A 27,224-nucleotide genomic window follows, 5' to 3' on the forward strand; every position below is an offset into this window, starting at 1 on the left:
CATACCAAGATTAATTTTTGCTCATTTGAAACTCTCTTTTTGTAGTAATTTTGCACATTTGGACGATTTTAAATGAGAAATGAGCAAAAAAATAGTCTTTGATGTATCATGCTCACAATACACTCATACATATGATAAATTTTTAACAATTTTGAATATAAATTACATTTAAAAGAAAACAGAGGAAATATAACATATTATTATTAGTTGAGGAGAAGAAAAAGCCGAAAACCAATTATATGACCTATCTTTACACTTATATAATTTGTGCCAACGTAAAAGAACCCATCTCTTTATTTAGCTACTAAAGTTTACATGAATTGGATAAAACTATTACATATTTTGTTGAAGCTACCAAGGATGTTTTGGCCTAATGGTTAAGATTAAGGTATTGTGAACGATAAGTCACAGGTTCGATTGCCCCTTCCCTTCTTTGTACTTTGTACCGCCTTCATGGCTCATATGGATCCAAAAAAAAAAAAAATTTTCTTGAAGCTGAACCGTTGAAGGTGTGTATATGTGTTTGGCGTCACCCATAAATCAAACGAGATCAAAAGGTGTACATGATGCAATTACGAAGCCATTTAATCGTTTCAACAAAAAAGAAGGAAAATGTCACAAAATTGCTTCAAATAATATTACAAAAAACAGGCTGCAGATCTAGATAATATAACCCCAACTACTGTAACAGCAGAGCACTGAAGAGTAAAGACAGACAGTAGAAACTAAGACATTTTTCTTTTCTTGTTACCAGAACGAGATTTATTATTGAAACCTCTGATGTCATTGGTTGTATCTGCAGAATTCTGCTTGTGACCGCCTTTCCTTCCCCCGAACCCAAACTTTGAGTCTCTGAATTCACGGCTCTTCCTGTTCTTGTCCATCCCCTTCTTGCCCCTCCCACCAAACTGTTTTGCCTTTCCACCCGACCTATCACCAGGACGCACACCAGGTGGTCCTTTGCGTTTACCTTCATGTGATCCACCCTCCTCGAACGACAACTTCATTTCATCCTTGTCATTTGCAAACCCGCTCCTTTGCCGCTGCTTCCTCCATTTCTTAACAGATTCTATGTGCTCCTTCTTCTCCTTAGCTCGCTCTTTTTCTTTTTCAGCCTGAACCTGTTTCCCCATTTTCTTAGCTTCTCTAGATTTCCTTCTCTCATCTTGTTCTTCCCTTAGCTTCTTCTCCATCAAAAGTTTGCCCTTCACTTTTCCCATATGAACATCAGTCTTCACCATCTCAGCATAATAATCAAAAGGCCGCAGAAATGGGACCCCTTTAGATTCAAGCTTTGCAAAGGCTTGTCGGGTTCCTTGTATTGCCTGTGTATAAAATGCTGCCTCACGAGCGAGGTCATCATTTACATCAACTTCTTTCTCTTGATCAATAACTACATCAAGAGTATGCATCCAATCTACATTGTCAGGCCAGCTTATCTCACTCAACTTATCAGCAAGACCATCCTTATTATAGATAGCAGTTTTTGAAGGTTCTGTTAGCTTTATGTCATCTTGTTCTTCATCATCTGATTCAGATTCTTCCTCAGACTCTGAATTATTGCCCATAGTATTTACCTCCTCGTCATCTTCCAATTCATCTCCATTGATTGAAGAAGGGTATTTACGAAGCACAACCATCTATCCTCGCTCAAAAGTTTACCTGTGAAGGTAAGACAAGAATTTAATCAACGAAACACATATGATTTCATGAAAATAATATAATATTAAGCTCCGAAAATATTGCAACAATCACATGAAACACAAACAACACATGTAGCTGACAGCCAACAATGGGATGTGTGAACCCCTAAAACATTGTCAATCTAAGTCATGCTCAATAGCAATATGTCAGATTGTGTGATTTAAAATTCTCTAGTCGGGAGAAACACAATCCACAAATCTTCTAATAATGTATATTGCGGTTATTGCCTTTAACATATAGAGCTATATATTTGACACATCTAATAAATGTATCTTGCATGACATTCTAGAATTATACCAGAACTACTGTTGCTATATGCCTATGTAAGAGTACAGAAAAGGGCATTAGATTAGAAGGCAAAAAGGCTTGCAATTCAACCACAGCAGCCAATACTATTTCCTAAATGCATCACCAGCTTCAACTTACAGTGGTTATTCATAAAATTCCATAATCGAACAAGGTGTCCGTTGAACACCTGGATATACCTATACTCAAGGCTGTTCTGCTCATTTAGTCATCCAGAGCTCCTCTAAAAGCAATGAGCAAAATACCTTGCAATTCAACCACAGCAGCCAATACTATTTCCTAAATGCATAACCAGCTTCAACTTACAGTGGTTATTCATAAAATTCCATAATCAAACAAGGCGTCCGTTGAACACCTGGATATACCTATACTCAAGGCTGTTCTGCTCATTTAGTCATCCCGAGCTCCTCTAAAAGCAATGAGCAAAATACTTTGCAATTCAACCACAGCAGCCAATACTATTTCCTAAATGCATCACCAGCTTCAACTTACAGTGTTGATTCATAAAATTTTCGTAATCGAACAAGGCCTCCGTTGAACACCTAGATATACCTATACTCTAGGCTAACTTTTAAATTCTTTTAAATCATTTACTCATCCAGAGCTCCACCAAGGCACCAAGAGCAATGGCAAATACCTCGCAATTCAACCACAGCAGCCATAGTACTTCCTAAATACAATCACCAGCTTCAACTTAGAGTGGTGATTCATGAAGATCCATAACCGAGTAACGGAATCATCAAACACCCTGATTACCTATACTAAGAGCTAATTATTTGCTCATTTACTCATATAGAGCTCCTCCAAGAGCAATGAGCAAATAAATATATATATATCTTGAGTGTCGTTACACTCAAGTTCAAGATGAAATTGTGTTAAACCTAATGGCAGTCAATAACAGTTATTCAAACTCACTATTACCCTAATTTTCTACCAGACTTGACAACATAATTATATTATTGATTTGAGCCACGGCAGGAGAGGCGGCCGCTCATTCCTTAGGAAGAACAAGTCGTTCATTCCAGATTTTCAGTCACAGAACTTCAAAAATTGATTTGATGAAACAAACAATAACAAATGAAAATATGCGCAGGTACAATGAACATGAATTAAATACCAAAAATCCAGATCGTAAGTTTATAACATGTATAGTATCCCTAAACAAACCTTAAAAGTTTTTGGAATTGTCGAAAAATGCCTTCAATTTCTTTCTTCGAAATGTAAATTGGATAGATGCTCAAAATCGAACTTTTCAAATAGAGAAGAAAACTGGAATCGAAATTTTATTATCGCCGCAAATTTCACGGATTGGAATTCAGAGAGTTAGGGTTATAAACTTCTTAGGTTTTTCCTTAAACCCTAGTCTTTTTTCCTCTCTCCCAAAACAGTAGTGTTTTTATAGGGGCTTCTAAATTTGGTTATTTTCATTGCTTTAATTCTTAGATTCATTAGTTTTTAGTTTAAGATTATTTGATTTTAACCATTGTATGAAGTGGAGTTTTTTTTTTTTTTCTAAATAACCAATTCATAAACCCTTTTTTAAGATAATCTTTTTATATTTTTTTTGTTTTTCCCATAAAAAATCATTTTGTTTTAATTTACCCCATCGACATATTCCGTAAGAAAAAATGGTTTATTTTGTGAAAATTTGACGGTTTATGTGACGAAATTAGTCAATTAGTGGCAAACTGAAATAAATATAATTATATAAAGTGTAAAAGTGTTTATAAGGTGGTTACTGGAAAAAAAAAGTCCACCTTATAATTAAATTTCTTTAAAAAATAATTTAGTTTATTTTAAATAACTTGCCCTCTCGCTATTAGGATTGTCTCCATCAATATTATGGTTCCATCTACTATGATCTTGAGAGTATTGTTTTTTTTTTTAGCTGGTGAGGTTGAAGATGTGGAAAATCAAACTTGGTGGTTGAAGATCAAGAAGAGCAAGGGAAATGTCAGATTTAAATTTACTATAACATCAATCATAAAAGATGTTGGATCGTTAAATTTTATTTGTTTATGGCTAGAATATTACCATATCAAATAAATGGTTCTAAGACGTTTATATTAGCGAATTGGACGAAGAATTTCATAATGATGTTTTAGATCATTTTTTACATAAGGATTATTATTGTTGTAGATGTCATATAGCGATTTTTTAATGATACTTAGTTGTTGACTATGGCAAAGTCCCAAGTTTTTTTTAAAAAAGTTTTGGATTATATTTCAACTATTCAATATAGTTAGTGCGAGTTTGATGTTACGATTTGGTTCTTTTCGGGCTATTATGTTTAAGGAATGCAATTGATTTATGCGAGTGAGATGTTATCATTTGGTTCTTAAATTGAAAGCAATATAATTTGCAGTTTTAAGTTCTGAAATATTAGGGGGATAAAGCGTTTCAAATGTGCGAATTATATACTTTTAATTTTATTTTTAATATATAAACATTGTACTGTCATTAAATAAAAAAAATATCCCTACAAAGACCTGTATGAGATTGTAGTTAAGTTGGTTAGTGTTTATATATTTCAAATGAGAGGTTGTGGGTTTAAGTCTTAACATACACATATCTATACAAATATATTAAAAAGCGTGCGAAAACAAGAAAGTGCGCAACGTGGCGCTCTTCCTAAGGAGTTTTAGTTCATGTAATCCATGTACAATAAAAAAATTAAGAAATTGTAGAGTATAAGGTTTGATCCCACGACCTCAAGTACACATACCAAAGTTTTAACCACTAAGCTAAGTTGTATTTAGTGTTATTATCATAAAGTATTATATTAATAAATGAATTGTTTGCTTACCCGAGACATAGCTCGGGCCTAATAACTAGTTTATTGTTTAATTTGTGTCGATTTCTTTGTTTTATGGGAGTATATCTAGCAGCATGACAATTATAGGTTTAAACTTTAAATTATACTCCAATACTTCAAAAAAGAAAGAAAAAACTTATTCTATTACATGTTAAAGAAAAAACTTATTCTATTATATGTTTCTTCTCTAATTTTTTTGTTTTCCTTTTTTCTACTCCTCGAAAAATAATTGAAAGTCTTCAATGAAATTTTAACCTTCAATTCTATTTAACATCTCTCTCAACTCTTAAATACAGGTCTTTATTATGTGAATATTTGTAAAATAATTTTTGTTGCACAAACAAACATATATGTCAATTTACAAAAATTTTGCTAGGCTAAGACTATGTTCCTAAAATATGAATAGTGTAAAACTCCGTCTGTTACAAATGAATTGGAACTGAAATTATGTTCCTAAAATATGGTAAAAGTTAGTTGATATATATTGTAAATTCAAAATATTATAATTATAAGAAAAGATGGAGGAAGTATTCAACTAGCTTTTATCCCGAGCAAAGCGCAGGTTATGAGATCCTTACTATTTTTGTATTTCAAAGTAAATTAGTTCTCTTAAATTTTCTCATCAAAATTTAATACAATAGTCATAGTTACCTAACCCATCATCGCATGGACCAAGTAAAACATAGGTGGATCAAATTCATCGATACAAACATAGGGGTCATTTAGTTCAAGATATGAAATGGAAAGGGAATGGATACAAATAGAGGAGAGGAATGGTAACAAAGATGGTTACCTTTATTGAGTGTTTGGTTCAAGCCAAAGAATGAAAATGAAGTGTAATCAGTAACTTCAAGTAATGGATTTTGTTACTTGAGGGGGGGGGGGTAACAAATTGATCCCGTTTTTTGAAACCCAAAAATAGTGAGCTAAACGACCCCATAGAGTTACTCTTTAAGAAGTCATCGTCCATCAAACAACCAAATCTGCATCTTCCAACGAAAATCCCAGAGTTACTTCTATAATATTCTAGGCAAAAACATTAGTATTAGCATAGAAGAAATGAGTTCATACACCAAATGTATGCTATTACTCAAATTACAGAGGACCTTGAAGTAAAAGGGCTTCAGATTCTGTTTTCATTGTCCTCTCCTTTTCTACCTTTCTATAACTAAAATTTAGATAGTGTTAGCTAATGGATATGTAATTATAAGACCATCTTTTTGAAGTTTTAGCAAACCTTTCGAACTCCCAGTAACTTCACTGTCCCAATTCCCAAGAGTTCAAGCAAACAAGTATGCTTATGTTCCAAGTTCAAACATTACGCAAAAGAGCCCGTAATAAACTTCCATTTTCTGGTTGCAACAGGGAAAGCCTGTTTTACAGTTACAAACTGTTTAGACAAGAATTACAAGAATGACCTATTCAATTCATATATCATCATATAGGTGCACAATAGATGAATCTTTCAATGTCTCCGGAACACAACCCTCTCCCATCAACCAAAACAGTTCTTACAGGAGCCACTCAATTCCTCGCCACACATCTTCCAAATTCATAATACCAGAGAAAGTGTGCTTCCATTCACAGTTGACTCCGGTGCAGTATGTTTCTAAGACTAACACAATAAGAATTGACGGTCTTTGCTATTATCAAGACACCTGGTCAGCAGTGGCAGCAGCTAACGGCTGTAGTGCTTTCAAAGGGTTCATGATGACACCGTCAATAAGTCCATATTCTTTGGCTTCTTTAGCACTCATGAAGAAGTCACGGTCAGTGTCCTGGTTGATCTTTTCCAAGCTTTGACCAGTGTGGTAAGCAAGATACCCGTTGAGATTTGCCTTGTGGTGCAGCATTTCATTTGCCTGGCCAGCAGAAAGAGAACAGTGATTGAGCTTGCATTTTTATCAGATCAGGCAGTAATATGTTTCCAACTAATAATGTTCAGACTAACGTAGGGATCCTGGAACAATGCTTGGTTTTTCAGAACATCACAAACTTACACACGGAAAGAAACTTCATCTTCTAGGATTGGAAAGAACTGTCTATAACTAGAGTACACTATCTTGCGGGGATGCAATACTAGAAGGTGATAGCTTTACCTGGATGTCTATATCAGTTTGACCACCCTGTGCACCACCAAGAGGCTGATGGATCATAATCCTTGAATTAGGCAAGCTGTACCTTTTTCCTTTATATATGACATCACATCACAATGATAAAGCAACACTTAGCCTCTGGCAAAGATAATTGAATCAAACATTGTCAATAATCCAATCAAGGGTGGATGATTTACCTTTGGTGCCAGCACTTAGAAGGAACGCTCCCATACTGCACCAGAATGTCAATAACATTCAGAATACGCACAAGTCCATATGTCAATAACATCCATATACAAAGTACTGAAATGGCATGCAGGCTATCTAATGCTCCAGGATCACTGTAATGTTCTAACTGGCTTTGCCATTCATACATAGATCATAGATGTCTTCCCTTTATACTAAAGAGCTTGTTAATGTTTTCAAACTTGTTTGGTAAAGAGAGGAATGGGCATAAATTAGAGAAGGTTTGAGTGAATTTAGAGGATTGACTAATCTAATACTGGTGTTTGGTAAATAGAGGATTGAAAGAGCTTTTTGGACCCAAACTTTTAAATTTGAAAAAGCTAGTAAGGGGAGCTTTTTGGTGAAAGAGGATTGAGACTGTTATAGTGATTTGAGGATTAGGTTAAAATATAATCGGCTATTTACCATACACTCTATTCATTTACCTAGTCAAACCCACTAATACAACCAGCTAGTCAAACCTGCTAATACAACCAACTAGGAGCCACCCGCTAACATAACCAACTAGTCAAAACCACTAATACAACCAACCAGGAGCTACTCGCTAACATAACCAACTAGTCAAACCCACTATTACAACCAACTAGGACTTACTCGCTAATATAACCAACTAGTCAAACCTGCTAATACAACCAACTAGCAGATATCTGCTAATTGTCAAACAGGGTCTAAGTGATACAAATTTTGTTTTGAAGTCTCAATTTAACTCCACACTCTAGTAAAGAGGACTATTGGCTTTCAGAGAAGGGGTTAATGACATAATTTCATTCAAAATAAAAATAAAAATAAAAATAAAAATGAAGGGTTACAAAAAGGTTATTCAACAGCACTACAGAGAAAAACTGCCAAGCAACTATAGCAAGGATCATATGTGACAAGTCTCCAAGAATTGCCCAATAAGAAAACGCCTGCCCCTCAAAATCCCAAGGAAACAGTTCAAATGATGCTGTCAGAATCAGAATACATCGCAAGTCTCAAAATTCATCACCCTGATTGACTATGAAAGCAGACCACAAGCTTAATTCCTTATGTCAAGACCCAGGGCAAAAGGGGGGCAATGGTAAAAGATGTGCCCCCACTCCATCCACCCCCGGGCTGTTAAAACACTAATAGTAAGTATCCATTCAGGTTGATAATAATGCCCTTGTTCAGATAAGCATGGATGAGGGGAGCTGTTGTACTGGTAGCAGGTTCTCCCTTACTGAGAAACTTAGCACATGAACCAAGCGATTCTATCCTGCCAGCCTAGATTGAGCACATTTGGAGAAGAAAAAGAACACAAGACTTAAATAATACTTTCATTACAACAGAGAAAAACCCCAGAAAAGTCGACAGGGTTGGACCTCCAGCAACATATATTAATACAGACAACCACACTACATTCTATTCAACCCTCTTCAAAATTCTTAATTTATGCATCAGATTGAAACCATAGAGAGAAAAAAAAATATGGCAAAGAAATAGTGTTGAAAGACGAAAGTAAACTAAAACTTAGAAGTCCGTAAATAAAGGAACAAAAGTGCTGAAAAAATCAAGAAATTTAAAGTCACCTTGCTGCGAGTCCAACACATACAGTGGAGACATCAGGTCGGATGTGCCTCATTGTGTCAAATATTGCCATACCTAACAAGAAGATGATTAGAGTCATATAACTTAATAAGAGCCAAAAAGGAGGAGCTGCCATCATTTATCAGCAGATAAACTCAATATAATAAGAAAAGATTACCAGCTGTAACTGATCCTCCCGGAGAATTCACATACATGACAATATCCTGCAAATGTCACCAAAAATGCATTGAACACATAAAAATTAGTAAACTACCAAAACTAAGAGAAAGAAGCATCATAAGTTGACACATGCCCACACCATTCAAGAAGGGTCTTGCATAACAAATACCTCATAAGCTAGTGGAAATTCAAAGAAGCATAATATTTCATAAATCCTTAGAAAATAGCAAGTGCATGGAGATGAACATTAGCACTATGTCTAAGGCCTAAGCAAGGTATATCAAAAACATTTACAGCAATCACAGTACAGCTTAACTTGAACATCTTTATACAATGCCAAATCAAATCTACAGTAGTACTGAACCAAGAGCATCACATACCAAGGGTCCAATGATATGCCAAGTTAAATATATATAATCAATAACAAAGAATAACAAAAGCATATAGAACAAGGGATGTTTGGTAGATGATAATCAAGAAAGGCAAAGGAATGATGACTGCAATTCCCAAGGGATGTTTGGTAGATGATAATCTAGAAAGGCAAAGGAATGATGACTGCAATTCCCTTTGCAAGTGTTTGGTCGACATTTCTCCGGATGTCCCTCTTTTCATGGTGTTTCAACACCCCCCCCCCCAACCCGGGACTTGCATTCCCCAACTCGAGGATTTTGACATCTCAACCCATCATCACCTTCTTTGACCAACACAACTAAACTCCGGCATATTATGCACCATGGCCGATGAACCCAGGACCACTACCATAACCCGCCATCAGCAACACCACGATGTCACTCAACACAACTGCCCTCACATACCCCCACAACACCACTATTCCAAACCACCGTGAACCCCCACCACATCACCAACCACCATGGAGACTTTGCCAAGCACATCAACACCTATATTGAAATATGAAAGTTGTGAATGGTACATTTTAACCCTATCAAGTTCGAGTTTCGCGGGCCAAATTCCAGATGTGAAACCTTTGGCCATTCAATTATTATGGAGTAGAATCTCCACCATTTCAAGCCTACATAGTGGTGGTGGTTACAAACCATGGGAGGAAAAAGGGTGGTGACAGAGCATTGTTTGTCAATTGGAGAGGTTTGAGGTGGCTTGGTGGTCTCAAATTCATGGCAGTGGTGATTATGTTCAGCTTGATGGGTGCAATTCTAAGTTTCCTTTCCTTTCTCTTTTTTGTTTTAGGGAACACTTATGATTGAATGGAAGCACTTTCTCTTCTCAAACCAAACAAGGCAGTATATTAAATGGGATAACCTTCAATTCAATTCCTTCCCTTTCTTAATCTTGTTTCTTTTCTTTTCCCCACCCCGAAACCAAACACCCCCCTAGGATTTAATGAATGAAACTAGCAAAAATATAAGAAAAAAAACTGGTAGCTGAAAGAAGTTAAAACAGCTCAATGAATTAGGACTATCGGCACCCCTAGTTGTGACGAAGTAGCTGAAATGTTTCGGATGACATATAACATGTAAACTACCATACTTGTTGGAGTACTCACTACAGCTCTAATGGGGATAAAACAAAACATATTTATTGCACACTAGCTTGTTGGAGTAGCTTCACAATACAGCTCTAATGGGGATAAGATGAAACATATTGATCGGACACTAGCTTGCTGGAGTAGCTTCTTATTACAGCTAATTTGTCAGGCAGATGCAACACTAGCTTAAATATCCTTGACAAACAGTGCCTAATCACAAAGAAGGCATTTATCTAAAAGTATTTGTTTTAAATTCAAGAGTAAGCCACTTTTCACACAAGGATAACATCATAATATAAACCAACAAAGTGAGAATTCAGCAACTAGTATAATATAATAAGAAATGTGATACATTACATCCATCGCATCTAACCTTATACAGACTCCAAAATTTTCTATAGCAACTAACACAAACAAACCTTGGTAGGATCAACGGCATCGAGGTATAAAAGTTGAGCAACAATTATATTAGCCATATCATCATCGACTGCTCCACCACATCGGATAATTCTCTAAAAATCAACAAATAAGAGTACTCAATACATAGCAAATTGCCAAAACATCATTACACAATATTCAATTTCAATCATCAAAAGCTAAAATAGATAATCAACTATAAACAAGTAAACAACCAAAAGAAAACCCTTACATATTGAAATAACTGAGTAACCACACTTTGGAACCTCTCTTGTACCATCGGAGGCGGTCCTTGTCCTTGCGCATACGCCGGAAGATACGGTGATGATGGAACCAACAGATCATCTCTACAAAATTCAATTCAAATTTCACACTTATATCACAGCTTCAACAGAAAATTACACATTTTCACATACTGCAACAACAATATATCCAAACTCTTGACAAAATTGAAACATAACACTGAATAAAAAATACTTGAACAATTCCTACCTAACTGACTCCACAAAATTCAATTCAAATTTCACATATATATCACAGCTTCAGCAGTTACACATTTACACATACTGCAACAACAACAACAAGATCCAAACTTTTGATAAAAAATTGAAATAAAACACTGAATTTAAAACACTTGAACAATTCCTACATAACCGACTCTACAAAATTCAGTTCAACTTTCACATTTATATCACAGCTTGAACAGCAAATTACACATTTACACATACTGCAACAACAATATATCTAAACTGTCGATAAAATTGAAATAGAACACTTGAACAATTCCTACCTAACAGACTCTACAAAATTCAATTCAAATTTCACATTTGTATCACAGCTTCAACAGAAAATTACACATTTACACATTGAAACAACAATATATCCAAACTTTTGACAAAATTGAAATAGAACACTTGATTGATTCCTAGCTAACGGACTCTACAAAATTCAATTCAAATTTCACATTTACATCGCAGCTTCAACAGCAAATTACACATATACACATACTACAACAACAATTAATCCAAACTTTCAATAAAATTGAAACAACACACTGAACACAAAAACAATTCCTACCTTACGGACCAAAGACCAGAGCGCTCATTTCTTCGAGGAGTACCAAATCCATCAGAATACACCGCCTTAACAGTCGAAGTTCGACGAATTTTCTCGCAAGAATCACTAGTTTTTAAACCCCTAGCAAAATTCAATCCACAAAAAAGCTAAAATCGAGCAAAGAACTAAACTCAAAATGCAGTAATTCAAATCTTGATATTAACATCAAGAAATAATTTATTACCTGGTAGAAAGAGGCTTGAATGGAAGAGAGAGAAAGTGAGAGTCAGAGGAGCGAGAAACGAAGTGGTTGTGGTCGAAGATAGAAGTGTTGAGTCTTGGAGTTGTTGAAGATGATTGTAACGCTACATATGAGTGAGCCATTGTTTTTTGTGTGAGCTTTTTATTTTTGTGAAGATATCTTTAGCTCAGAAAAGAGTGAGAGAAGAGAAAGAAGAGAATAGAAAGTTAGCTAAGGTTTTAGGGGAAATGGTCAAATTTGAGAGTGTGATGTGGAAGAATGTTGAGAAAAATGGGTTGAGTTTTTATGGGCCTGTTTTTTGTGAACAAGGGCTAAGGTGAACTTGCTAGATTTTATCATTTATCAACTTGTTTGATTATCAACATTTTTAGTTTTTGAGAGGTGCAATTTGTTGATTAAGAAAACTATTTTTTGATTTGATAGGACGAGTAGGTATTTAATGATTCAGGTATGATTTAATATTATTCTTAGTAAGTAACTGAGATAGGAGATTAGAGTAGTTGGCTAGCTCTCCGACTTTTAGTGAGAGATCAGAGGTTAAATCTCACTAAACTCTTTTCATTTTAATCATCTTTTACTTTTAAATGAATTGGGTTATTGCCTTAAGAGAAAGCATTATTTATCCTATTGTTTCCTTAAAAAAGTGAATATGAATTTGTGTTAATCGTCATTAGTACTTCTATTTTGTTGTATTAAATTAAGTGTTAAATTAACATTAGTTGTTAATTCTAATTTTAGACCAAAATAATATAGTGTTGTAAGATAAAATCCTAATATATAAGATGAAAAAAACAAACATGATTTACCAAATTTATTTATTTGGAGAATTTTTTTAATGTTTTTAATAATATAATAAAGAGAGATCCTTAATAATACACGGTGCATCGTCAAATAACCCAGATTATTCTTATCTTACCACTTTACCTCAAATACAGAAATTCCAAAATGGATAATTTTATATTAATGATGCGGCAAAATTAGAAGGAAATGGAAGTGGAGACATATAATGTCGACCACAATAAGAGTAAGCTTCTATGGACAAAAAGGATGTCAAGTTGTGTTTAGGAAATTTTCAAACATAACAATACGAAAAGGATGGCTAAAAGGAATCCTATTATGTGTAATTAGGTTATCAATTATCACACATAATAGAAGTGTAATTCCACACGTATGTGTATGGGTATGTGCATCCTTGGAGTCTCTTTTAATCTACAAATAAAGTGTCACATTCCCTAAATTTGTCTAGATTTTGATGATTTATCTACCTCCTCCGTTTTTTTTTTACTTACAACATTTTTTCTTTATCAACTCTAATGTAAAATTTGGATAGGAGAGAGGTAGAGAGGGAAAAAAAAGAGAGTCCCAAGTGATTGGAGAGAAATAAAGAGAAAGGAAAAGCAAAAGTAGAAAGTGTTACAAGTAAAAAAAACGGAGGAAGCATATATATCTATACAAATATATTAAAAGGCGTGTGTGACCATGTATACACGCCACGTGACACCTCTGTTACTCCAGTAGAATTATCCAATAACAACTTCTATTTATCGCACAAAAATTACTTAAAATCGCCCAAAAAAAACATTAAAATGTCATTTATAACCTTCTCTTTCTTTCTCCCTAAACCACCACCCCCACCATCCACCACCACCACCAACCCCATTGCCACAACCACCCTCCTGCCCCCACTCTCCTGCCGCCATCACCACCAACCCCATTGTCACAGCCACCCACAGCAGCCCCCACCATCTCCCCACCCCCACGAGCAGCCCTCCCATCTCCCCACCTCCTACAATCCCCTGCGGTTTATCCACAACCACCACCCCAACCCCCTGCGATTTACCCACAACCACCACCACCAGCCCCCTGCAATTTACCCACAACCACCAGCCTTGCGATTCACCCAGATTCGAAGCACCCACTTCGAAATTACAGAAGCCTCCAGTTCGAATTTTTTTTTTAAGACCATGGGCGAACGTCCGCGGTGGACGTTCCACCCATGGCCCGAACGTCCAGGCCAAACGTTCGGGCCATGGGTGGAACGTCCACCGCGGACGTTCGCCCATGGTTTTAAAAAAAAAATTCGCCTGCTTTTTAGGTGGGTGGTGGTGGTCGCAGGAGGAAGGTGATGGCGGTGGAGGTCGCAGGTGGTGGTGGGAAGGTAGGGTGTGGTGGTGGGGTAGGTGGGTGGTATGGAAAAAAAGAAAGGGAAAAATAGTCTAAAAAAATAAATTTTGGGCGATTTTAAGTAATTTCGAGACGATGTTTAACAAACCTCTTATCCAATGTGTACATAAGTCATGTCAATTAACGAAAGTATAATTAGCTTGCAACAAGATTTGAACCCATGACCTATTGCTATTATACATGACGCAATTACCATCTCAACCAACTTTTAATAATGTTTTAAGTGTCCACATTGTTATATTTGTACCTTTTAAATGTTTTGTTTTCCTTAATATATTTTAATGGGAATGGAAAAAAATGCATATCAAGTTCGAAAAACAATACTAACCCGGGGCAACGCTCGGGCCCAAATACTAGTATATATCTAAAACCCAACACAACCTCTCCTTTGAGATAAAAAAAAACTAGGCAACTAATCTACAAGCTTATATTGATTATTTATTGTAAGTGGAAGTAATTATGCTTTTTAAGTTGACACACAAATGCAACTCCTACATTATAGATGAGTAAATGAGTAATATATTAATATATTATTGTGTTACAAGCTATATTACCTATCAAGTTTTTGTTTACCATAATAACGATAATAAAATATCAAATCAACTTTGATGCATTATAAAAATCTCTAATAGATCCATCAACCTTTGTTTTATACTTAGCTTTTTACAAAATAAAAAAACACGGTATTACTACCTATCATAAGGAGAAATTTGAGAAAATTATATTGTAATTAATTTCAATTAATTATAGGTAGGAACGAAAATGGAACGTGTTTTTTTATGACTTGAAAAATGATATTGCAAACTGTGTCGTGTTGAATCAACTAATTTGAACGACTGATTCATTGTATGATATGGGTTCTTGCGCCGATAACTATTGATCTTAAATATATAGACACTTATAAACTCATATAGGACTGATCTATTTAATATAAAAAGTTACCCTTTATACCTATGTAAGTTTCGTCCTAAATGGGTCACTTTTACTTATATGCAAGTGGCTCATTAAGGTAAACAATTATTCTTTGTTTGAAAATGACTCATTTTGACTTAAAAGAGTGATCCATTTTGCGAAAAAGTGAATGATATCACAATAAATTTATTATGAACCCGGTACTCAATACTAATTGAAAGTTATGAAGTATTGGAGGTCGTCACATGTCATCTAAATGTATACGCAAATATGGAGGTATATCATTCAATTAATTTTTTTTTTAAAACATATTAAATGCAATGACCCGAAACTTCGCCCGGTGGAACAACTAGTTACTCTTTTCAAACATAATCCTACATCATTGATCAAGCACTAAGGATTTTAGAGTGAATTAATTACAAGTCTTAAAGAAAGTATATCCCAAATTTATTAAATTATTTAAATACTTCCTCTGTTTTTTTTAATTGCATCATGTTGTTTTCACATTTGCCAAGACGTTTCTTTGAACGTCAATATCTCTAATTGCGTATAATTAAAAATTATAAAAAATTGAACATTGAGACGAATTCAACAAGACGACTATGTTCTTTCTTATATAATGATGCGAGATAGCTTAACAAAGTTGGTTAATGAAAATTATCAAAAATGAAATGGTGCAACTAAAAAGTAATAATTTTAGATAATTAATATTTTAGGAGATGTATAAAATTAAATTATTTGTTAATTATATCTAATAAATTAGGGATTTTTGAAGTGTTGACAGTTTTCTTTTTATAATGCTTTCTTTTTATATTTTTTTACTTTTTAAATTAATTGGATTGGTAGTTCATTTTTCTATTTTTACTTTTTTTATTTTTTAATTAAAGTAAATAATTAATCTCTTTTTTCTATTTTCTGGTGTCCTACTCCTCTTGAAATATAGAATAGAAATATAAAAAGTATATAAATAATTGAGATTATGATGAAGAATATAAAACTCAACTCAAGGAGAAAAAGTAGATGTCCAATTTTATTACTTCTTCCGTGATCGGGATTTGTGGCATGGTTACATTGACCAGGGGCCTTCATGTCCTGCCTGAGCTTTGCTCTAGAGCAGGAAGACACTGTCTACGAACAAGTCTATTTGTTGGCTTTAGTTGGTGAGTTAAAGCAAGGACTATTCACAGTTGCATACTTCTAGAAATAATAATAACCATTGAAAATCTATATTTTGGCCAATTTAGCAATAAAAAGTGCTAGTTATGCCTTGAATCCGGTCGAAAGTCTTTTTGTTGGCTCGCCCGATCTGGCAGGATTGCTCGCTTCAACAGTTCATGAAAGTAAGGCGCCAATTTAGCGAATTACAACCGGGCAAACAGCTCCCGATCGTGCCTGAGACATTAGCTAGTTTGAAGAAAATGAGCGCCCGATCGAAAGGATGTTGCCCGACCTGATCGGCAACGGGGAATTTGACGCATGATGCGCGATTTCTTTCGGGATTTTGTCCGAAGTATATTCTAGGATTTTGTTAGGTTCCCTTGTATTATAAAAAAAAACCCTTGGTGGTCATTATTTGACACACAATTTTAACCTCTAATATTTTAGTACTACTTGTATTATTCTCTCTGTTTTTCTCCATCGTAGTGAAGAAACTCGAATTCTCCACCCGTGGGCATAAGTCTATTTTGACTGAACCACGTAAATCCTTATGTTTATTGTTTAATTTCTTTATTGCATTTCTCATCCTTTTTATTTCATTGACTTATTCTTTTACACTACCCGTTTCCTAACAAAAAGAACTAACGAGATTTTTTTTTGCATGTAAAGTGGTTACCCCGAACCGAATCCATCTTCTTCGAACCCAATTGTACCTAGCATCAGTTATGGCTTCCAATTCCAATATTTCATAACCAGGTCCACGGCCGGAATCCGAAAAAAATGACCAGGTCTTGCTCACCCCTAGTTAAAATTGCAAAGAGAAGAAACAAGAAAGACACCAAGTCACTGATTTCTCAATTAGATTCCTTAACTCGAGGGAAGCTTCGTTTTCATTCTCTTAAGCTACATAGCTGTGCAAGTTAAAACACCTACATACGCCTACTTGGTTAGCACTTAGCAGTAATCAAACAGAAAATTAGATAACATAGTACACACTAACACCAAACTTGATACACTAATGCCACTCCACTTCTGTGTCCAACTCCGTTCGTGGAGATAGTCCAGCTAACATGGGTTTCGGGCCAGAAATTGCATGGAGAAAGTTGTCGAAGGGGCTAGCAGGCGGCAATCTAAGAGTGTTAAACTGGTCACTGGATCCCATTTCTCTATGCACTTCACCAGCACGAGGTGAAACCTACGTTAACACAAAAAACGATTGAGATTGAATATTATAGTCCAACAGTGACCATTAGAGATTCTAAATCATTTGGCTAATACCAGCCCTTGTGCTACTTCCCACTTTCCAGAATTTCTCCTTTATTTTCATTTAGCTTTTGGTTGGACGGAAAATGAATTCAGAGAAAATATGATAAACTTCCTTTTGTGTTTCATTCATAACAAGAAAAAGATACAAAGAAAAGATAACTGAAAATGAAAGGGAGAGGATGGATGGAAAAGGAGAGAGATTAAAGGTCAGGAACATGGAGGAAAAGGTAGCAATAATAGAGAGTTCTTAAGATCTTAACGAAGCTCACCGGATAAGTTACTGTTGCTGCATCAGATGGAAAAGCAAAAGCCTCGCCAGAAGAGGAGTTTTCCTGCGCCAACCAATTGGAGAGCTTCTTCCTAGTGCCCGCCTCAAGAGCTTCACATTGACCAGCCATGGTGCTGTAAGATAGGGGAGAGGTTGATACTGATGTCCCAACTACTTGTCCAGCCACTTCAAGTGCCTATAGATATACATAGGAATAATGGTGAACTAGCAGAGTACATGTTGATCTCAGGATTAGCGAGTGAAATTGGAAAATTATGAAGAAGTCATTTTAGGAGTTATAATAGTAATTAAGTGACTTACTGATTCTAAAAGTTGTCCAATGCTCATGATATGAGAATCTGAAGGAGAATGAGGCACCACCTTTTGGCCAGTAATATTCAAATTAGATAATGAACTTGTCACGTCATCTTCAACAACTGAGCTCAAAGATAATTCCTGCATAATTATGACCTATCATTACTAGAATCTTGACAACAAATCAAGAGGCAAAACAATAACTGACACTACTATTCAAACTTACACCGTCCAGAGAAGGGGACTCCTTCAAATGGCGAATGATGTGAGTATGATCCAATTCTCTTAATTCTTTTGGAGCGAAGATGAAAGCCTCGTCAGGAGTGAATATGTCAGACAGCTGACTGAGTAGCTCTTCTTCCTTTATCTAAAAGAATATATCAGAATTCTGCTAGTTCAGATCTTCTCAAGAAGTGTATTATAATAATCTAAAAACATTCAGCAGCCAAGCGTACCTTAATAATACAGCATAGGTGTCGCACTATAATGTCAAGTGTAATCTTTTCTTGTTCAAGATTCTTCTCTCTTAATTCAGAGAGGAATGAGATAGCAGCTTGGTTATCAATTGCTGAACCATACTGTCCAATTTCCATTTGAGGTTTAACATACACCAGAAGATCATCATTGATACCCATATAGGGATCAACCTGCATAAAGATCAGCTCATTAGTGTAGTGGAGTCAACATTTCTGCTATAATGTATACGCTAGTTTAGTCTTAATACGAAATAAAGATATACATCAACAAACAGAGTCATCCCAAAATGGAATAGAGTGTGAGAATCAAAGACTCACATCAGATGTAATTTGTAACCTCAGCATATCATTCAGCTCAAGCATTTGATACATTCTGCCAGCAAACATTAGCATGGAGGTTGCTGTTATAAACATTGATCTCCGGCAAGCAAACGGAAACATCCCTATAACCCCAAAAGAGTTTTGTTAACCATACTGGCTGGCCAAGACGTTTAAATATAATGTGATAGTGATAGTTCTGTATGTACCACAGTCACGCAATGAAACATTTCTTAGAGACAAGGGTAGCTGGAAAAAGCGCACAACGACACTGTGGTTTGTGTTCTGCAAAAACTATATTGGTTAGTTCATCAAGACAAGTAGTTCAACTGTTCCAAATCTTCTTATATGCTACATACATCAAAAGATAGATAATATTTCACTGAACTACATGAAACATTTTAGCAAATTTTCTTATATAAGTTAAATACTACAATAAGTCCCATGAGCCCATCTAATGCAAGGATCATGATCAATAATAACAGCAGCACAAGGGAAGTGAGACACAAGAAAGCAGAGCAAAGGTGCACCAACCAAAATGATTCTCAGATCAGTTTCACCTTAATGTGTGAAGATATGAGCATCAAACAATAAGAATGAGCTATTGCTTCAAAGTTCGATGGTAAATTATCTGAAAGGTTGGTCTGTATCCAGAAGCCAGAAAGCAATTGCAACATCTGATCTTCAGTCAGCTTCATTGTACAAGTTTCCTGCAATAATTAGCAATAATATGCTCATTACACAAAATTGCTGCAAAACTCCAAAGACTCATTCAACAATGCAAGACTGAACTCATGGCACAAGCCAAGTGAACAACATCTCAGATATCAAATGGAAAACTCCAAAGACATTCAATAATGCAAGACTGAGCTCATGGCACAAGCCAAGTGAACAACATCTCAGATATCAAACCACCACTACTACTACATTACTACCTCATAGAAGTTGCTTGTTCCAGCTGTCCGGTCAATAATTGAGCTTAACTTGTAGAAGTTGGGGGAGCTTCGATGAGTCCGGCCCTCTTTACACTCATCCTCCGGAACTTCTCCTCCCCTAAACTCATCCAAACCACTATCCCCATTCTTTTCTCCCTTGACATCCTTTTCTTTCCGAAGCTTATCAAGTAAATCAGTGACTGAAGCTAGTCCAGATCTCCGGTTAGACTGCAATCTCCTTGTCTCGTATGATCTCCAAGAGCTTGGAAACAAAAGAACAGAAAATATCTGATGGGCCACAATACGTGCCTCAGTATCTGTGTGCAGCATAGCTTTCAAAATTTGGATAAGAAGAGCTTCTGGGAAGGCCTGCAAAGATTAATCAAAATTATACTGGATAAATTAAGTTTCTAGAAGACAAACAAAGGGGGTTTTGGATTGAATCAACAGAAATTGGTATGGAATAGGGTTCCAGCTCCAACAACCACATGATCAAACTTAAACTTTACCAGCTGTAGATGGGAATGAACCGCCACTGATACATGAGCAAGAATTAACACTGAACCCATGGTTGCACGTGCAACTACTCCAGCAGGGGGTAACTTTTCCAATGCTATGACCATCAAGTAAAACAATGAATCTGCATCCTTATTCTGGAGGGAGAGAACAATTTAGAGGATGTTTCATATGGAGGAAACAAGTCCGAACAGCCTAGACAAAGGAGGACGATTACTTACCCCTTTTGCAATTTCGAGTAAGCAAGATTCGATTGAATTTTGTAGATGGATATTCAAGTTGATCTCTTGTTCTCCAGTTGGACCAGCAATTGACTGGAGACTCTTCCTCAAGTGTCGCAACAAGTCACTAACGCATCCAACGTCCGAAAGAGTTCCACCAGACCTAATCTGCCTTGCCACATTTGCAGCAACTTGGACAACACAAGACTTAACTACTGGGTCATGTGAAACATTTTTGTGGTCCATGTGACGTATTATGCCATTTAAGATTATCTGCTGATTTTCTGATAGACAAGAATCAAGAATAAAGTACCAAAGAATTAGCAATGAAACACAAATGTATAAAGCAAGTTTGCCGGCTCAAATTCACAAAAGACTGAATTTGAAAGAGTAGAAATAGAACCAACATACAAACAAATTATAAGGAACATCAAGAAATATAGATTTCAGCAATGAGGAACTAACTATTCGATTAGCATATACTGAAAGAAGAAAAAGAGCGGAAAAGCAGGTGTAAGAATGTTCTGATACAACACAACCAAGTAGAATGCAAACGCTAATCCAAATTGTGAAGCAAGTATACCTGGAAGTTCCATGAAATAACACATATCACACAGAACGGTGACAGCCAAACCCTGCTGAGTAGACCAGTGGCGCCCAGTATCAAAATATATAAACATTGGCTCTAGAACCTGACGCATCGTGGTGCTCTCTCTTGCAAGCTCAGCCAATCTTTGGAGACAAATTTGAGCCCACACTCTTGGATTTTCAATCTCCTCTCTGGGGAAAAATTGATGGAATGAAAAGATGACGAAAACTATTACTTGAGTCCACAAGTGTATTATTATAAAGACGTTATACACTTATCACGTTTACATTACTTTGTCAATGAAGAAATGTTTTTTCTATTAGGGTGAGGCCTGACAGCAGTACAGCAAGGACTCGCAGCACCAGCAACACCACTTCCTCCTCCTGCACATCTAACAACCTCATCCACCCACTGATGACGTGGTTCTTCCCTTTCCTCATTCTGCACTTCTTCCTCATAGCTGTCCAATATAACTTGCACAACCTGTTATGGGACCATATAACTGGGTAAACCATTTCACTCGTTTCAAAGAGTAGGTAATATATGCTCATTTTTGTAAGGCTCAGGACACGTTAACCAGAATACTCAAAAAGTATATCAAGTAAATCCACCTTTATGATTGCAAAGGATGACTGAGGAAGCTTGCTCAGTTCTAAGAGAAGTAGCTAATGGTTTTATTTAACGACACCAGAAAAAGTGTCACTCATATTAAAAAGAAGAGTTAGGGACATTACAATGAGACAAATTAACAATTATCCTAGAGGGATGGACACCATTGTACCACGTAGTTAGACATAACAGGCCTCCAAGCTTTACAATGATTCATTATCTGAAGCAACCTCGATGTATGTGAAAAATCGGAGATAGTTCATAAAAATTTAATAGCTGGAATCCAAATTTTTTCAGTAACCTGATGAACAGCTAGAATCCCTCGCAAACCCCATCCGATCCATATAACAATCAAAAGAAACACTCTTAAGTATATTTAAACACCATTGAGTTCAGGAAAGATAAATTAAGATTACTGACCTCATCAACATTATTATAAATGTGGGAAAATTCAGCCATGTACCACACCTGCAAGTGAAACTCTAAGTTAACTGTAGAAGATAAGCAACTGTTCATATACCTATAATGCTGGACCATTCTAAGAAAAATGAAGAGCTAGCAGGATCAAGTTTGCAGACCAAAGTCAAGAAGTTACCATAGCTGAAAGGCACTGTAGGCTTGAGGCTCGCAAGGAGCGCTTTTGATGCTCTGCCCCTGTCTCCTTAGCTAACATGCATACTTTGTTAACAAAAGTTCCAATATTGCGGGCATAAGTACCATCAGTCTGTGCATGTATTAAGTTCCAGTAAGAAACCATAGAATAAAAAATAAAAACTGTAGCAATAGTAATGATAATAAAGACACTACAGATTTCAACAAAAGGTATAGCGTGCAAAGAACATAAAGAAAAAAGCACAATTCCTATCTTACATGGTTAAGTAATTAGCCGTGTATAAGTTCATTGCAAATGAAGGCTTAAAACCTCAAAGGCCCACCCTCCAGGAAACTCACAAGATAATTGATCTTACATATTCCTTTGTATTAAAAGAACAAAAATTTGCTTCAAGTAAATTTCTACTGGTTTTCATTTCTGAATAAAATTTGTTCACTACAAATCTTGCAACTGGTGGCATATACATCCAATGGCCTAGCTTGATGACAAGATCATGTGAACTGAGCAATCACAAAAACGTGCACATAAAGCAGAAGCCCATAAAAAGACAAACAAGCTCATCACTGGTGAACTACTTTAAATGATTGTTTGAATACAAGAAATCTTCCTTTAGAATACAAAACTTGCACTATTAGTATGAAATTTGAAAAATCCATGAACCAAAGAGAAGCAGATCTTGTACTTTACCTGACTGTAGATAAATCGAGTTAATGTTTGGCATCCAACTACTTGCACGGAAACCTCCTTTGACTGGTCCAAAACCTCATCACTAAGGAGCAACAAACTGGCAGCAAAGTATGCCCTGAAGAGACAATTGAAATCCAGTTACACCGACAACGTGCAAAGCAAGAATGGTATATTGCATAGCTGAGAAGTGACAAATACATCCAGATTCGAAAAGATATCAATAATTTTAGAAAATAAAAGCAGATGAAGTAAGAATGCTGTAGCAGACAAGTGAGAGCAATATTTACGAAAAGAAATCAGGTCTACAGTCTACTCCTGAAAATCCAATAGTACTAAGCACTGAAAGAATGGAAGGCCTAAAATGAGATTTACTAACAACAGAAGAAGGATGCAGTGTGTGTTTAAGCCTTCAAGGATCATAAAACTGTGAACATTAGAATGCTAGAAAGAATTCAGTTTCTCAAGTCCATGTATTCAGGTCAATCAAATGCTGTGACAATTTCTCTTAGCTTTCTTTTTGTTTTTGAATAGCTTAGCTTTCTTAACATAAGAGAACATCAAGGACCAAATTATAAAAAAACCTTAGCTGAGTTCTCAACAGGAACCAATTTTTCTTTGGTTGTAGACTTGTAGTTCAGATTTTATGTAATGAAAACATTCCATTTCTACCAACACAAAGAAATATATCCTCTGAAGAAAACATTTAATGCTGGAAAAAGTACGAAGCTGGAAAGATTTTTACACATAGTGGAGTGTGGATATTTGAAGAATTAACTTCTACAAGAAAAAACTAATTCACAAACGTCTAGGCATTCCAGCTCCTAAATCGATGAAAAAGGGATGGGCCAAGCTGAGGACCTAAGACCAACATCAGGAAAAAGATCCGGCTAACATCAGAATGAATTTAGCTGTCATAAGCAAAGATCGACAAGCTAACTTACATTTGTTTCCCACACATGCAGAGCAACTTATCATAAGCTTCCATGACAATGCCAACAATCTTCAGGTGTCCATATCGCAATTCTCTGAAGAATTTCTCTTCAAGTTGTTTAGTGATCTACAATAACAATTTGGACCCAAGCAAAAATACTATCAAGCAATTTAATAGTTGAATCAAGTGTCAAAGTCAAAATAATTTAACACCTCACATGCTATGATCTTTACCTTAGGAATACGAACAGGATTTTTAGCAGCATACTCACATAACTTTACAAGTTTCCGCTCGTTTGTCTGACCATCCTGCACATGACGAAAGTATTAAAATGTTACTATTTTAGCTGATGATAAAACACGGAGCCACCTAGACTACCACCTTCTAGAGTTCTCCAAAAAGGGCACAAATTTTGTGCTTAGAAGAAGAGATGGTGAGCTAACATCATTCTTGCTGCATTAAAGACAAATTTAGAATCTCAACCATGGAGCTTAATTCAAGCGTTTGCCTTTCTCAATTTCCTTTCCATACACTCAACCTTTGAGTCTGACATCAACTCAAAGATCATCAAATTGGTGTTGTCCTCGTAATCATCTAAACTCTAGAGCTGGCAAGTGCAGTATCCTCTCAGTTGTCACATAATTAACATAACAATCCACTACCTCATCCAACAAATCTGCAGGAACAAGACAACCTTTCCATCTGATTGAAAAGCAAACACTTAAGAACTAAAAGACCTTGCTCCTCTCTCACATCTTGAAGTTTTCACACTCTCCTACATATATCTTTCCAAAGAACTATAGTAGCAATGCACAAAACACACTAACTTTGCAATGAGTTAGAACACCAATAACAAGAACGATTGCTTACTGTACTTAGATCGACGAAGGTGCCAACCACAGCACATAAGTTCAAATTTCTTGTCATATACTTCATGCCAACATAGGCACATAGCCAGTCATGTTCCAATAATTCTAACTATAGTACTATTCCCAGAAACTCTTGCTATAACAATACTAAATTACAAAATAATGTGCATAGAAATCCAGAATATGTGTGTTTTCCAACTTCTAATACATAATTTCATACTTACAGGAGACTTTGGAAATATGTCAGCAATCAACTTCTTGTAGCGCTTAACAGGTTGCCTGGATCTGGACCTTAGAGCAGGACAACAAACACACATACTCCCACATGCTGGGAATAATTTCCGGGAAATGATCCCCATTTCCTGCATTTTACCAAATTCAACCAATTCATCAAAATCTTAACCCTCTAAGAAATAAAAGTTGTAGAAAACTGATAAAAAAAAAGTGAAAAATCTCTTAACATTATTACTCAAGGGAGGGAAAAAAATTCAAAAGCAGCATGAAAAACCAAACCCCACCTCAAAAAAAAATAAAACCCAGGTATGATTCTACATTGACCCCTCCAACAACAAAAAAAAAAAAAGCAAAAAAAGAAACTTCGAAGTTTGAAGTGATGTTTGCTGGAAAGTTTGAGAATTCAACTTTCGAGGTAAAATTTACCAACATTTTTATTTCCAAGTACAAATGAACCAAAAAGAAAGAACAAAAAGTGAAAAAAGGGACTTTAAAGTTTTTAACATTGAACATGAAGCTTAACACAGAAATTAAACAACAAAACATACCAAAAAAAATTCATACAAAAGCACCATGATCACAGAATGACTAAAACAGAGAAAGAAGAGAAAAAATAACACATACCCAGAAATTATTATGTTGTTTTTACCCTAAAAACATTAATCAAACACATAATGCAATTCAAAAGAAGAAACTTTTATGGGTAAAGAAATGAAGAGAAAATAAGAAGTTTACCCAGCAAAGAGGCAGATCTAGGGGAGTGAAAGGAAGCCCCTTCTAAAAGGGGTTTTTTTTTTGGTGTGTTTTCTTCGTTTTGGGAGAAATTTTATTTGAAATTGAAGCAAAAACTATATGTAGAAATTAGAATGTGAATGAGAGAATCAAAAAGGCTGACACATACAAGAAGAGAGAGAGAGAGAGGAGGGAGGAGAATAGAGGAAGAAGAAGAGGGCGCGTGGTTTGAGGTAAAAATAAAGGAGGGAAGAGAAAGGTCACGTGATTGTCCTCAGTTTGGCACTCGAGAGAAAAGATGGCAACTTGGCATTGTTGATACTTTTTGAGTATTTTGGGTTGTCAATTGTCATAGTCTAGGGGTTAGACTAGGGAGAATCAAATGGACAAGAGTCCAAGATTTTACCAAATTCCTTAGAGGTCCCTTTTTTTTCTAAATCTCTTTGTTAAGATTTCTTTTTAATTTTTTTTTTTTAATAATGTAAGAAGAAAAAAAGTTAGAAGATCCTCTAAATGAGGGGAACTTCTACCATATTAGTTACAAGGATATAGTATTATAGAAAGCAGAAGAAGTACAATTTGGTATAGAGAAATGACTATCTACTAAATGACCAACATTACCTATCCAATCCGCTGCCTTGTTTGCTTCCCAGAATACATGATGTATATCCCATAACTGAAAATCTTTGAGAAGGAAGTAGATGTCTCGGATGATGTTGGAAATCTATCACGAGGGGACCATATGTCTTTTACTGCGTTGATGGCCATAAGATTATCGCCCTCGATGAGCATGTGGTGAATATGATTTTTGAGGGCTAGGAGAATACCTTGAAGAAGAGTTGTATCTTCAACAATGAAAACCCTCTGCACAAGGAAGTACTTTTATTTTGAGATTTTTGGAAGGTGTTTAGTGCTTCCTGCGATATTAGTAAGTTTTCGTGAATGGAGCGATCCTGAGTGAGGCGTTTTGAAGAGGGCTTATTTCTCTTTGTAGAATATGGCGTAAGCGATTAACAATGATCTTGGAAATTCTTTTGTAGATTGTATTGATGAGACTAATACATCGAAAGTGGTGTTTCGGCAATATCGGGGATGAGGGTGATGAGGGTATGGTTGAGTGAAGGTGGTAATTTGCCATGGTGAAAGAAATTTCAAAATTGCAATCACGACGTCTTTTTCTATAATTGGCCAGTAGGCATGGAACAATTTTGCTCCGTAGCCATCTGAGCATGGTGTTTTATTGGGGTTAATATCAAA

The 27,224-nt window shown here is 35.8% G+C and overlaps 3 protein-coding genes across 3 annotated transcripts; all 3 read right to left on the bottom strand.

Annotated features, from left to right (window-relative positions):
- Positions 1-547: 547 nt before the first annotated feature.
- Positions 548-3,418, bottom strand: LOC104890763 (probable rRNA-processing protein EBP2 homolog). The gene is made up of 2 exons (XM_010676352.3): positions 3,178-3,418; positions 548-1,662 (listed from the first exon to the last, which is right to left on the bottom strand). Exon 2 carries the CDS (start codon positions 1,638-1,640, stop codon positions 726-728), a length of 915 nt encoding a protein of 304 aa, XP_010674654.2. The 5' UTR covers positions 1,641-1,662; positions 3,178-3,418; the 3' UTR covers positions 548-725.
- Positions 3,419-6,143: 2,725 nt separating this feature from the next.
- Positions 6,144-12,417, bottom strand: LOC104890762 (ATP-dependent Clp protease proteolytic subunit 5, chloroplastic). Its single transcript, XM_010676351.4, has 9 exons — positions 12,117-12,417; positions 11,894-12,013; positions 11,049-11,163; positions 10,819-10,911; positions 8,894-8,939; positions 8,718-8,790; positions 7,119-7,153; positions 6,925-7,013; positions 6,144-6,687 (listed from the first exon to the last, which is right to left on the bottom strand). The coding sequence occupies exons 1-9, from the start codon at positions 12,254-12,256 to the stop codon at positions 6,475-6,477; spliced, it is 924 nt and encodes a 307-aa protein (XP_010674653.2). The 5' UTR covers positions 12,257-12,417; the 3' UTR covers positions 6,144-6,474.
- Positions 12,418-17,222: 4,805 nt separating this feature from the next.
- On the bottom strand, positions 17,223-26,297 carry LOC104890760 (protein SEMI-ROLLED LEAF 2). Its single transcript, XM_010676347.3, has 20 exons — positions 25,971-26,297; positions 25,226-25,363; positions 24,366-24,440; positions 24,143-24,258; positions 23,202-23,316; positions 22,497-22,625; positions 22,322-22,369; positions 21,585-21,775; positions 21,287-21,483; positions 20,704-20,987; positions 20,476-20,619; positions 19,967-20,335; positions 19,592-19,741; positions 19,241-19,316; positions 19,032-19,156; positions 18,693-18,884; positions 18,464-18,604; positions 18,244-18,378; positions 17,924-18,118; positions 17,223-17,583 (listed from the first exon to the last, which is right to left on the bottom strand). Exons 2-20 carry the CDS (start codon positions 25,358-25,360, stop codon positions 17,404-17,406), a joined length of 2,997 nt encoding a protein of 998 aa, XP_010674649.2. The 5' UTR covers positions 25,361-25,363; positions 25,971-26,297; the 3' UTR covers positions 17,223-17,403.
- Positions 26,298-27,224: the final 927 nt, after the last annotated feature.

Source organism: Beta vulgaris, chromosome 4 (assembly GCF_026745355.1).
Source record: "Beta vulgaris subsp. vulgaris cultivar EL10 chromosome 4, EL10.2, whole genome shotgun sequence".
Classification (NCBI taxonomy): domain Eukaryota; kingdom Viridiplantae; phylum Streptophyta; class Magnoliopsida; order Caryophyllales; family Amaranthaceae; genus Beta; species Beta vulgaris.

What these genes read in the sequence shown, in the direction of transcription:
- LOC104890763 (XM_010676352.3), bottom strand. Translation starts at nt 1,640, where the DNA reads ATGGTTGTGCTTCGTAAATACCCTTCTTCAATCAATGGAGATGAATTG.
- LOC104890762 (XM_010676351.4), bottom strand. Translation starts at nt 12,256, where the DNA reads ATGGCTCACTCATATGTAGCGTTACAATCATCTTCAACAACTCCAAGA. An exon ending in TTCAAGCCTCTTTCTACCAG is followed by an intron (nt 12,014 to 12,116) that starts GTAATAAATTAT and finishes GAATTTTGCTAG; the next exon opens with GGGTTTAAAAACTAGTGATT. An exon ending in TCTGGTCTTTGGTCCGTAAG is followed by an intron (nt 11,164 to 11,893) that starts GTAGGAATTGTT and finishes TGAATTTTGTAG; the next exon opens with AGATGATCTGTTGGTTCCAT.
- LOC104890760 (XM_010676347.3), bottom strand. Translation starts at nt 25,360, where the DNA reads ATGGGGATCATTTCCCGGAAATTATTCCCAGCATGTGGGAGTATGTGT. An exon ending in CTCGATTTATCTACAGTCAG is followed by an intron (nt 22,626 to 23,201) that starts GTAAAGTACAAG and finishes ATACATGCACAG; the next exon opens with ACTGATGGTACTTATGCCCG. An exon ending in TACAGTGCCTTTCAGCTATG is followed by an intron (nt 22,370 to 22,496) that starts GTAACTTCTTGA and finishes TTTCACTTGCAG; the next exon opens with GTGTGGTACATGGCTGAATT.